The sequence below is a fragment of the Morchella sextelata genome (assembly GCF_020137385.1).
Source record: "Morchella sextelata strain SCLS chromosome Unknown scls_37, whole genome shotgun sequence".
Taxonomy (NCBI): domain Eukaryota; kingdom Fungi; phylum Ascomycota; class Pezizomycetes; order Pezizales; family Morchellaceae; genus Morchella; species Morchella sextelata.
Window position 1 is genome coordinate 14,466 of NW_025408652.1, and position 12,438 is coordinate 26,903.

The 12,438-nt window shown below is 43.5% G+C and overlaps 4 protein-coding genes across 4 annotated transcripts; 1 reads left to right on the top strand and 3 right to left on the bottom strand.

Annotated features, from left to right (window-relative positions):
* Positions 1-962: 962 nt before the first annotated feature.
* H6S33_009897 (uncharacterized protein) lies at positions 963-2,474 on the bottom strand (the record flags this gene model as incomplete). The annotated part of the gene is made up of 7 exons (XM_044841341.1): positions 963-1,159; positions 1,221-1,305; positions 1,355-1,455; positions 1,507-1,822; positions 1,877-2,091; positions 2,147-2,313; positions 2,404-2,474. 7 exons carry the CDS (start codon positions 2,472-2,474, stop codon positions 963-965), a joined length of 1,152 nt encoding a protein of 383 aa, XP_044687424.1.
* Positions 2,475-3,057: 583 nt separating this feature from the next.
* H6S33_009898 (uncharacterized protein) lies at positions 3,058-4,177 on the bottom strand (the record flags this gene model as incomplete). The annotated part of the gene is made up of 3 exons (XM_044841342.1): positions 3,058-3,298; positions 3,350-3,917; positions 4,000-4,177. The coding sequence occupies 3 exons, from the start codon at positions 4,175-4,177 to the stop codon at positions 3,058-3,060; spliced, it is 987 nt and encodes a 328-aa protein (XP_044687425.1).
* A 644-nt stretch (positions 4,178-4,821) lies between these two features.
* Positions 4,822-7,431, bottom strand: H6S33_009899 (uncharacterized protein; the record flags this gene model as incomplete). Its single annotated transcript, XM_044841343.1, has 8 exons — positions 4,822-5,008; positions 5,154-5,746; positions 5,824-6,039; positions 6,121-6,290; positions 6,351-6,541; positions 6,646-6,885; positions 6,971-7,097; positions 7,245-7,431. 8 exons carry the CDS (start codon positions 7,429-7,431, stop codon positions 4,822-4,824), a joined length of 1,911 nt encoding a protein of 636 aa, XP_044687426.1.
* A 1,291-nt stretch (positions 7,432-8,722) lies between these two features.
* On the top strand, positions 8,723-9,985 carry H6S33_009900 (uncharacterized protein; the record flags this gene model as incomplete). The annotated part of the gene is made up of 4 exons (XM_044841330.1): positions 8,723-9,202; positions 9,288-9,545; positions 9,619-9,741; positions 9,797-9,985. 4 exons carry the CDS (start codon positions 8,723-8,725, stop codon positions 9,983-9,985), a joined length of 1,050 nt encoding a protein of 349 aa, XP_044687427.1.
* Positions 9,986-12,438: the final 2,453 nt, after the last annotated feature.

The following is a 12,438-nucleotide window of genomic DNA, read 5'->3' on the forward strand; positions in this document are numbered from 1 at the left end:
TAGTTCCTGGAGGCTGGCTGCCAAATGGAGTGTTGAATACTTGAAGGCAACACAGACCAGCCAGATTTGGAGTCTAACTGGTGTGTCTCATAGCCAAAAGTAGCATGGCTACTAAAAGCAATGACCAAGACTTAGCAGCTGCGCAGCCCTACATACCCACGCCGCATCAAAATCAAAGCTTTCAAAAACACTTTCTATCGTTGTCGTCGCGTCAATGCTAGTTGAATGATGTTTCTACTCGGAGTAAGGGCCTGAAGTCACTGAATCCCGTATTCTCTGTACTATGCGGAGATGAACCCTTCCAGACGCCGGTCGAGAACAATAACGTGAGTGGGAGTTCTTTAGGGGTCACGATCCATCTTTGTGAAATCTAGCCATCCCGGGGAAGATCATCGGTGGCTAGAACTATAGGCAGCAATAAGATAGCAAATATTAATGAGGTGCTCAAAAATAGGTGCTCATGCAAGGAATCATTACTCGTGCATGCAACTCATCTGGTTACCATCGATCCTGCATCTGTTCTATCGTTCTTTCAATCACTTAGGAATGGGAAATGATCAACGAGAAGAAGTCATAATAGTTATGGTGGAGGGCACTCCGCGCTCCTGGGTTGGCGGCTTAAAGTGGAAAATTGTATCCGAAGGCCTCAAAGTAGTTATAAAAGCACATATTGCATTCTAGAATCTTTGCTTGGCCCAGCCATCTTTTCCCCCTTGAAGGTCGCCTCTTGATGGAATAGCTTGGGCTCCCAGCTTACGCTGTAAAAATTTCTTCATTCCCAAGCTCTCTTGCCCTGTGGCAGGGGGAAATTCTGGGCCTTAAGGCTTAAAGACCCTGAACCGATTTCCAGAAATTTAAAATGATTTTTTTTTTAAAAAAAAAGCCTAAAACTGGATCATGTTTCTTTACAAGATTGTTACAGGTATCTTTGACATGGAGAAAAAATGATTGGATATACGAGATCATTCATCCCAAGTACCAGCTTTACCCATGGCTTCCCGTTTTTCCATCTGCTCAATCCATTCATCCCTGTCCGGAGCGTCACCAACGATGATAGGGACATCTGGATTGCAGTTGTCAGGATCTATGTGGGCGTCTCTCAGATATTCGATAATCAGGTCGTGGCATTCAGGGACGATCGCTTGAGCATGCATTGTGCCTAATAAGAATGGGTGAGTATAGGTATCTCTTCCAAGATTGAATGAGGTTTAACAACATACCTGTCGAGAAAGTAGCACAACCAAATCGAGGGTCAAGAAGGAACTCCCCTTTGAGATCACTATGGACTACGTAGTTACGAACTCGCTATTTTTCTGTCAGGGCTTATAAGTAGTCGAATAGAATGATAACATACGAGCATGAAGAATTTGCGAAGTTCCTCGCACGTGATACCTCCAATGGCATGCGAGGATTCAGAAAACGCCATGGCGAACATCCGGTCACTCCATTCGTCCCCTATTGAAACAATTAGCACTGTGTCCCGCTTCATTTGAGGGCAATACCCACAATTTTCATTCAAGAAATTGGTGATGGCATAAGCAGTAAATCCACAGGCGATGACATCAATCTCAACATCCTTGGGGACCCTGTCCTTCAAGATTCTGTTGAAGACATACTCTACATGCTCCTCTGGGGTTTCGTTGCACGGGATGGTGTTCTTGATACGGTCCAGGGTTGCCGTTTTTTTATCTTTAGCCTTCCAGGAGAGATGATTCATAGCTCTTCTAGTTTCGGGATCCCAAACCGTCTCCGCCGGGCTTAGGATGACAATAGCATACCCATTCTTGAATGCAAAATCAACAGTATTTATCATAGAGCCAACCTACTCGCTATCGTCAGTGCTGAGAAAGAGAAATAGGATTGTAGTATGTTTTACGTTAATTGAACCCTGCTGTATTTGACGCATTCCCCAAATACCTAAATTGCTTCCATAAGAATCAGGTGTAAGGATCAATAGCCTTTTGCATGTGTCCAGGTTATCGGAAACAAGAATATCAAGGTGGGGTTCTTCGGGGGCTGCCCCGAGTGGAAGTGCTAGTCTTTTCATCCCGCGTTGTTCAAGACGGTCCATAACAATCTTGCGGATGCATTCTGTTTTACGGTCAGTAAATGTGTTTGAAATTGAAAACTGGAGAGAGCAACACACCATCAACAGCTTCACGACGCCGCTCGTTCATTCGCTCCCTCTCTCTTGGAGGGGCCGTTTGCTTCCTGTGGTAAACATATCCATTTGATTTACCGTGGAAATAATATTCGAATCCTTCGTCAGGCTTGTCAATTTGGCGCAATTGATCATTCTCGTTGATGAAGAGTCTTTAGAGTCAAGAACATCTGTCAGTATGATGATGCAATTGTACATTCAAATCAGAGCCGCATAACCGATTGACGTCAGGGAAAACTTACCCTAACTTCTCAAGATCAGCGGGGAATTCCACCTCCTTAACCTTCACGGGTTTGGCTTTTCGTCGGTACATTTTGGGATTAAAGAGCTTTGGCTGTAGAGAATGAAGAAGGAGCTGGAGATTAGCGTTGGGTTTGGGAAGCTGGGCTCTCTTTATTTTGCGCGTCAAAATGGCCGCCTAAATTCGCCTAAGGCCGCCCACAAACACCCCGCGCTAACGAGCTACCTTGTTCCCCACGTTTTTGGCATGTCGCGTGTCATCGATGCCTTAATCTCGTCAACCTCAATCGTCTTTGTTTCTGCAGATTACGGCAAACTGTGATGCAAGTTGACGTGGGCTCCCCTGTTCCTGCGCCCTATCAGCCATCTTCTACAGCGCATTTGCTCACTCCAACGATTGCTGTGCCAATCTGTGAAAACCCCTTAATATTAGGTTTTTCTATAGAATCTACCTTACAGATTTTTAGATCCACGCTATGAAAAATCTTAGACAAGAAGAATATTGACAACAAGAATATATAACCGTCATGAACGTATCGAAAAAGAACGCCGTATTGCACCCCAAAATGAATAACAGCCCCGGTGCTCGTGCAAAGTCAATAAAAATAGAAACGACAAATTATGCACCCACGAAAGCGAAAAGCAAAAATCCTTTTTTAACCCAATGCACTATGATGACTTTTCTCGGTGGGATCCCAGGTTAAACGGAAACGGCAGATGCGGACTGTTGTGTCTCGACGTTTCGCAGGGGCTTCTACAAGAGCTTCCTCCTTGTTTTTCAACTCTTTTGCTCTCAGGAATTCGGCATATTTCGATCGCTTGTTGTGAATACCGCACTCAGTCTTGTTGGTACCTTTCCAGCGTCCAGCACGCTCATCCTCACCTTCCTTGATTGGGCTATATAGAGGTTAGTTGAAGGTACAGAAAAGTTTAAGCCGTTAAACTAACCTAGTGCTGTGCCAGTCACCAACGCTCTTGTAACCCTGGTCCAACAGAGAGTTGTATGGAACGTTGTGTTCATCAACGTATGCTTTGACCTGTTGAAAGGACCAGTTTGCCATTGGGTTCACCTTCACCAAACCAGCATCATCCACCTCGATGATATCAAGATCACCTCTCTTTCCACCCTGACTCCTCCTACGTCCTGTGAGGACAGCCTTTACACGAAGCTCGGAATAGGCACGTTGTGCAGGTTCAACCTTAGCGAGGTAGTCGTACAGGTTATCGTTGGTTTCCCATAGTTTCTCGCCGTTGATTTTCTCAAACTCTGCAGCAGTCTCGCAGCCTAAAGGCTTGTACACATGCAAGTTGGTAGATGGATATTGCGTCTTGACACGGTCGACAAGTTCGAGGGTTTCTTTAAAGTGATAGAAAGTATCGAGAAAGATAAGGTCGATTTGACGTTTGGTACCAGCGTTAATCTTGGATAGCATATCCAGGGTTACCAACCCGGTGAGGCCAAATGCAGTTGTTTGGTGCAGGCCAGGAAGAGAAATCAGGCACCAGCGGAGAATTTCTTCAGAGAAAGAGAAGGCCATTAGTATGAGAAATGGATGAGATATAAATAAAGAGCGTTATGGTAAAGGATTTAATCTTACCTTGTGGCTCGAGATTTGCCAATTGTTCATTCAAGTACTTTAGATGAGGTCTCGAGAAGTAGATTTCGGGCAATCCACCAGTGCTTGACCCTGGTGAAGCATAACCAGATTCTCCATCTTGAGAAAAGGACCTTTCCGGGCGCTCGGAAACATACTCTGAAGCCTGGGTCATAGTCATGATGTAATTTTTTAGGTATTCTTTTTAAAAGAAAAAAAAAATCTGGGGTAATAATTATTTTAATTGTTCGGAGAAAAGACGGATGATTATGGTAACGGATGAAGACTTTGGGGGGGGATTAGGTATCTAATAGAAAAAATCGCCATCATCATCTCTCACCTGTATTGTGCCTTAGAAATCGAGTGACAGGGACGATGGTTGAATTTCCTGTACGGATTGCGTGCTCGATATTGCTGGGGCATAGAAAGAAAATTGGCGAGCTAAGCCTATTTCGTCGCTCAATGCTGGTTGAAAGGGAAGGTCCGATCCACAAGCAACCAAATTGAGACTTATGTGACGCAACATTACAACAGTTACATCCATGGTACTGGAGAAATACCAAAAACTTCAATGATTTTTGAAAAGACGTATAAAGACCGCTAAACCCGGTGAATTCACGAATCTTCTGTAAGCTCAGGTTGAAGATGTGCGATCAGAGAATTTTAACTAAGATAAGAAGTAAAGGACCTAATCTGAATAGCGGGGTTAACTAGGTTTTTCTTTTAATTTTCTTTATTCCGATCCGGGTTACTAGCCGTTTGTTTTTTATTTTGATGAACCCCCAGATATTAGTAAGATTCTCCTTTACGGACTGCCCCCACATTTCAATCAAGCCTCAGTTCCGTTCCGACCAAATAGCGCTTTGCAATCTGTCTCAATTGCTCGGCTTCCTTCTCCCCGATGTTTTTCTTTCCGATCACGGCATCTTTGGCCGAGCTCAACACCTCCAAGTCTGTCTCCGCTATCTGCTCTCTCTTGCCCAAGTCCTTCAAAAGTTTTGGAACGTATTTCCTGTCATAAAAAGCGATTCATACCACCAATAATGTTAGCCGTCCACCCAGTAAATTGGAAGTGACCTCATATTTATCCATCATTGCGCGAGTACCGGTAGGCTCAGCCGTGGATATTGAGAAAATGACGAGGGATCTTAACGTACCCTGTAGCTTTCAAGATTCCCGATGCCTTTGAAGAATGAAGTATGATAATTGCCAAAAGAAGCATCAGAGATGGGTCCCTGGTACCTTCAAGCTGCAGTTGCATCTCATCTAATATACTCCGCTTTCTTTTCCCCAGCTCATCCTCAGATGGAAGCTCGAAAGCTAGATCCTGTTGTATTAGTTTTATCAGGCCATTTTCGATTTCTTTGAGTGCAAGCTGCGGTTTCGCTGATTCAGCTCTGATTACTAGCCTCAACTGTTGTAAGTCTAACGGTTTGTCGCCGTGAATAAGAGCAGATTCAAGCTTATCTAAACTGCTAGAGATCATTCCTTTGGCATATTCCAATAAATCGCTAGCCAGCTTGGTCTTTAATGAAGCGTCTACCAGCGCTTCTAGTCCAAGGTGGTGAAGGTGAAACCGTGTATAGCACTTCTCGACGAAAACCCCTTCCGCAATTCGGATCTCAGAGTCCTTAAGTTCCCGGAGGCGCACAGAAAATGCCAACGATACTTGGGGATGAAGTGCATTTACGAAATATGATAATAAGGGCGTCGGGAGAGACTCGTTTTTGGCGGCAAGATGTTTAAAAAGCTGATGCGTCACATTTCGTCAGTAGGTTGTTTGGCGGATATCAACATATCAGTGAAACAAATTGTGCTTTATCATACCTCTTGCGACCTGAACGATACATCCTTGTCCTTAGATCTCTTCTTCCATGCCACTTCAGCTTGTTGCACAGCAAATTCACGACAGGTCTCAGCCAAGATAGGTTCAAGGTCTTTTGACACAATTCTTTCGGTGATTTCTCTGAGTTCCGGAAGGTCTTTCACAATCACCTGACGTAGAAGCTTTTCGTCTGCTGCATTCAATCGAAGATCGAGATCCTTTCATTCAAATGGAGAAAATCCGTCACTGAGTATAAAACTGTCTTTTCTGGGGCGTATAGGCAATTGAGTGGAACTCACCTTCAGATCACTCCACATCTGCCGTTCGATATGTTCAAGAACTGATCCTTCAACACTGGCGATGAAGTCGGCAGTTACAAAGTGAGCCCCAAGTAAGCGTGCACTCGGGACTTTGTCGCGGATAAACTCCTCAGGGGTTTCGATCCCTCCTTTTCTCAGAGTTTCCGTAGCTGCCACATAGCAAGTTAGCAATATGAAAACGTGCAAAATATCCATAAGGTTGAAGGTACCAATAAATCCATCTCTACGTAGGTCATCCGCGATGGAATTCTGACGTTGAACCACATATGCTTCTGGCACATAGTAACCACCCTCTATCATTCCTTTCAGACCTCGTGACTTGATAAGTGTTGATACTACTGTCTTCAGAAATATTGATGGCAGGTTGCTATCCGCTACAATTGCAGGCATATCGACAGGCCTAACCCAAAATCAGCCCAGTTCAGCTCAGAAAAACCCAATTAGGACCTTGAAGTGGCAGTACTTTGTGGGGCATGCCACATAAAGCCAACACAGCAAACAGACCTCTTCTCATCTATAAGCGATTTTTGGATATCCCGCTCCTTGGCTTTGTAAAATGCCGTACCCACGACCCAGGTTCTATCGTGTCCCAACCACTGCCATGTGCCTTCTCCGGCCACGGGAGGAAGAAGCTTACGAAACAAGTCTGCGTCAATCTCATTTCGACGGCAAAATTCTGCAACTTGCACAACTCCATTAAGAAGTTCCCTCGAAAGGTCTCCACTTAGCCGTTTGAATTCGCCCCTGCACATATCCGTGAGTTTCCCTCAACTCAGAACACATTATTTGTTAAGATGAGCAGATGGAATGGAAACCCAAATATGCTTACGTTGTTACAATTGTTGAGGCACCTATTCTGCCCCATCCTTCACGATGATACGGTAATAGCCTTTCAATTGTTCTAGGTTCTAGCGACAATTCTGAAGCAAGCTGAACAATTGAAGTACGAGGCCGTTCTATTACAGCCCGATGGGCGGCGGGGAAGTCAGTGGACGAAGGAAACCAGCAGAATACGAGCTATATACGTATCTGTATGATTTCGCAGGATTACATCGCTCCGATCCAAGAACAGGCAAGAAATCAAGTTGCGGACTAGTACCTACCATTGCTTATATCACGGATTACCCGAGTCTCAATCTCTTCTTTGGCTGAGCGCTCCAAAATAATTCCCGTACCAGATAGTAACTCAAGGTATGGAGGAGGCAAAGGAATCTCCGGAGTGGCTAAAGGCGAAGATGATTGTGAGCTGTATCCTCGGAACAGTGCTTTGATGTCCTTGTCGGCGATCATTTAGACGGCGGAAAAGTCGTCTGCCGGGATAACTGGATACTGTGTACTTTGGTGACGCTTTTTAGAACAAGGCTTTTTAGCTGGTGACGAGGGGAGTTCGTTGTTTGCTTTCGCGATCCAGTGTTTTGACTACTCAGTGGTGATCGGTTTACTTTGATTGATCCTGAGCTTCTCTTCGTGTAAAGTAGGTAGTAACACAAGCTTTGCCAAGTCTCATGAGCCTCATTATTCAAGGATCGTCCATTCGTCTAGCCAGAAGAGGTCATGCTCAACAGAGGGGCTCTTTGCAGTTGACATTCCCCGCAACGTTGATGAAGTTGTTCCAGCCAATGATTCCCCTGTACCAAGATCTTTTATGGCTTCAATTTATGGTGCTCGCTTGTTGCACTTGTGGCTCTTCTGTTGCTGCCCGCCAAGCCGTGAAATCGGCGAACAGCCTAATGGATTTAATGGATACATGTACCCAGAACAGGAAAGGAGTAAATAAAAAAAGCCTTCCACCAGACCAAGAGTAGGGGGACACGGACATGATCTGTTGCCTACCTACATATCACGATCAACAGCTGCTTGGAGGTAATTACGCCTACGGCAGCACGGCAGCAGCAGTTCATCCTTCAATCTACCGTATTGCTCACCTCCGCGTTAGTTTCATCTTTGTTTCCTCCAATTGCACCCACCGCAAGAATCGGATTCTGAAGATCAGTCCGATTGGTTAATTACAAAGACGGGTTGAGTGTTCGTCACCTTCTGCTGGTTTCCCAATACCTTCCACAGGAAAGCAAGGAGATCAGAGAAAACAAAGGAAAGGACCACTGAATTGATACAGAAGCAGAGCAGAGCAGTCTTCCGGATCAGCGACGGCATATTCCGTCTTGCGTCCGCCCCCCACTCTTTTCGATCACTGCCATTCATTTCGCCAACCCCCCGTCTTCACCATATTTCTAGTCCCCAAACAACAGCCTTATAGTAGACTGTTCTTGCCTGTCACTTCTCCAAATTACGACTACTCACAAAAAAAACCAAAAAAAAAACCCTAAACCAAACCGATATCATATCACTATTTCTCTTCAATCAATATATCAAGACAGAATCGAGGTTTTCAGATTTATCAGCCACGATGCAATCCGAAGGAGCACACACTCCCCCGCAAATTCCCAGCGGTGCTTGTAATGTAGTTACAATGGCAGCCAGCCAGAAGGGCCTGCAGGGCGATGTACAAAATTCTAAGGGAGCCAACGAGGACCCCGTCGAAGTATTCCAGAAAACCGTTATACCTGTGCCTGTGCACGTCATGTCTCATGCCAACTGCAGCCCTGCAAGCTCCTCTCGCGGCGTCATCGCGACACTATTTCGCAAAAAGTTAATTAGCCCGGACTCGGAATCTTCCGAAGATTCCACTTATGGTGCTCGTATCTCTGATATGGCAGTATTCGAATTCATGGCTCTAATTGATGCTATGAGAGTTCCGTGGAGTAAAGAATCTTCAAATCATAAGTGTCTCCATACAACAACGGCATCTGATAATACGCCGGCCCCTATGGTTATGGAAATAGCCTTCTGTATGCCAGAGATTCTGAGGCTTGATGAGCTTCGTCGACACACAGACTTCTGGCAGTTCGAGAAGAAGTGGAACATCGAAATAGCTTTTCAAGAGAACGATGTTTTCAGACGGCACAAACGTCTAGCCGTTTTCGATATGGACTCGACCTTGATTCAGCAGGAGGTTATTGATGAAATTGCGAGGTTTGTGGGAGTGGAAGATAAAGTCTCCGTAAGTCCTTTTCTTGAAATATTTAAATCTAAGAGATGGTCCTTGGATGGAGAAATCGACTGATCCATTATGACATGTCGTATAGGCGATCACTGCACGTGCCATGAATGGCGAGATTGACTTTACCGAATCGTTGAGGCAAAGAGTTGCTCTACTTGAAGGTGTTCCTTCAGATGTATTTGAGAAGCTCAAATCAGTCATTACGTTCACGCCCGGTGCAAGAGAGCTCACAAGAGCTCTCAAAACACTAGGGTTCAAATTGGCCGTATTGAGCGGAGGATTTATACCCCTTGCGAATTACGTCAAGGAAGAACTTGGTCTAGACTATGCGCATGCCAATACGGTATTCTTCCTTTATTTCCCTTCATGTTTCAAAATGAACCCAGGAGGTTTCTCATTGCTTTCTGGGAATACAGCTCGTCATTAGTGAAGATGGCACGCAACTCACTGGTGAACTCACCGGTGACATTGTGCATGCTGAGCGCAAAGCTGAGCTCCTCGAAAAAATCGCGAACGAGAACGGAATCGCTCTCAGACAGGTCTTACCCCATCTCTATCAACGAGTTTTCTCGTTATACTTACACTATATTCTAGGTTGTTGCCATCGGTGACGGAGCTAATGACCTCCCAATGATGTTTAAAGCTGGACTCGGTATTGCATTCGATGCGAAGCCGGCTGTTCAACTTAGGGCTCCGTGCAGGATTAATTCCGGGAACCTTCAAGATGTGCTTTATATTTTAGGGTTCACGAAGGAAGAGCAAGATCAAATCCTGGGAGCTTAGTTTTTCTATTACCCGTACCAAAGAGATAGATTTAGATGGATCTCGTTTATATCACGGCTTCCCTTTACGTTTCCCTTTCTAGAGCTTTTTTCCAAGGGACTACTATCAACGTTAGAAGAAACCTTTAACATCTCTTTATCTCTTCCTTTATCCTTATCTATTGTCTCAATGCTTTTACATGTTTTGAGAAAATTGCACTTGCTTGTTTATGGTTATGGCGTGGGATACAAAATGGTACCTGGGGTACGTCGATCTGGATATCTTTCTTTCTTTTAAGTATTTGGCATGAAATCTTTTCTACACTAAGAACGAAATAGACTCTTAGATTATGCCATTCAGTTTAACTACTTGCCAATTACTTGCATAAGACATAACAAAGATTCTAGAAAAATACTCTAGAATTCGAGTTCCGTAACACCTTGTTATCTCAGGGCCAGATTATGCTGGATCTTAAATCAGATATCAGCACTGTTAATAGTAATACAAATGACGCTGTACTTCGCTTTTCGTGGACATACATGTACTTATGTAGTACGTACTTGATGCGCGTAGCGGGCTGTAAAACTAGCATAACCCGATGAGCATTACCAGACTCAATCTCCCACTCGAAGTTCACAACTTAAAGCACAATAATTTGGCTTATAATATTTTCAACATAATCGATCATATACGTGTACAGTTTCCGGTAAAATTATTGCGAAAGTGGGTTCTCCGTGACCCGATAGTCCTATTGGCCCTTAAAAGGTTTTTTGCTACGAGGACAGACCAACAAATCCACTCTTTTAGCTCTGACTTTCGCAGTAATTCTACCGGAAACTGTATATATATATGTATATATCATTCTACTATTCTTGGTACTGCTCTGATCAAGTTGAGATCGGGCTCGCGTTAGTCTACTTTGAATGCACAAGTAATACCTACAATTCGAAATTAATCCTACCATTCCCATGGTCAATTGTCAGAAATGGACCCCTAGGTAGTAAATATGCACATAACTTTGCGCCACCTATGAAATAGTTGGTGTACCTCTATCAATTCAGCTATAGGCTATAGCTACTAAGTGTTATAATTATAACTAGTTGATCAGCATGAGGCGGATCGTTGGTTTTCCCGACGGTGCCCGAGAGCTTCTATGAGAAATGACCTAAAAGTCGATTCGAATGTCTCTTCTTTTTACTTTAAGTTTCCTCAATCATATCATGCATGAAGGGCAGCTTAGGACTGAAGTACATATAGTTTTAAGCTGACAATTGCAAATATTCCACTAGCTACATATTGTAGCTATATATGCAATACCGACAAAACCATTGACAGCTACTAATCTTTGAGAAGATCATATTAATTATCTCAATGAGATCCATAGATATATCTTGAATATTAGACGATAGTAGATGCGCGGTCTTGTACGATCCTAAGCGGGTGATAGCATATATACATACATGTAGCTCTAGGCGCTTTAGCTAGATCTGTACGTAAAACTTCTTCCACCTAACAAAAGTCCCCCAATTAAAGCGAGTATCTACTTTCGTATATAGTACTGATTTAGCACCAAAATAAATCACGTGCAGTACCATTAATAATATGCAGAGGGCGTATATAATATTACAATCGTACTAGTTAATTGGAATAATAACGATTGCATGTATGTACATGTACATTTATGGGGCGGTAAATGTGTCAAAAGTAATTTTACCAACGGTAGTAAATTATTTTACCACCGGTGGTGAAAATAATACCAGTATTTATACCCTATAATGCTATTTTTTATGATAAAAGCACAGACCTTTTGGCCAAAAGGGGCCATATAATGCCAATATATATGAAAATTGTCCACCGGTGGGGAATCTCACCATCGGTGGCGGTATTTCACCACTGGTGGGGAATTTTCATAAGTTTTGGCATTAATGATTGAACATTTACTTATTTAGTATAGCGCAGCATAAAGACCGAAACTCAGTGTTTATACCGGTGGAAATGTACTAATGTAGGATAGCGTGCAGATACAATGTACTCACGTTTTATAATTATCGAGATATCGGTTATTTGTTTTTATAGCGATCGCGATCGATATGATTAATATGGTATTTAAGCCATGTACATATTTTCGTAACAGTCTCGTGATTCAATTAGCTCCCTGCTGTATGTGTGTACTGAGCATATATGAATCAATATCATTGAGTTACAACATATTGAATACATGTAGGTTGACATAGGCCTCGTGGATATATTCATTATCTTTTATATAGCGTACCACTTACCAGCTTCCCGACGACGCGCATATTTGGCGTCTTTCTCGTTCATACGGAACGCGTGCGAATGGTAAACTCGAAAGATTTTGATGATCATTGCCGATTAAACTTGCTCAAAAGCGCTGGATCATAGGTTTGCATCACTCAATATTTACACACGGGATAACGATTCAAGCTATTAGGCCACCTTAGGCGAACGCTAAT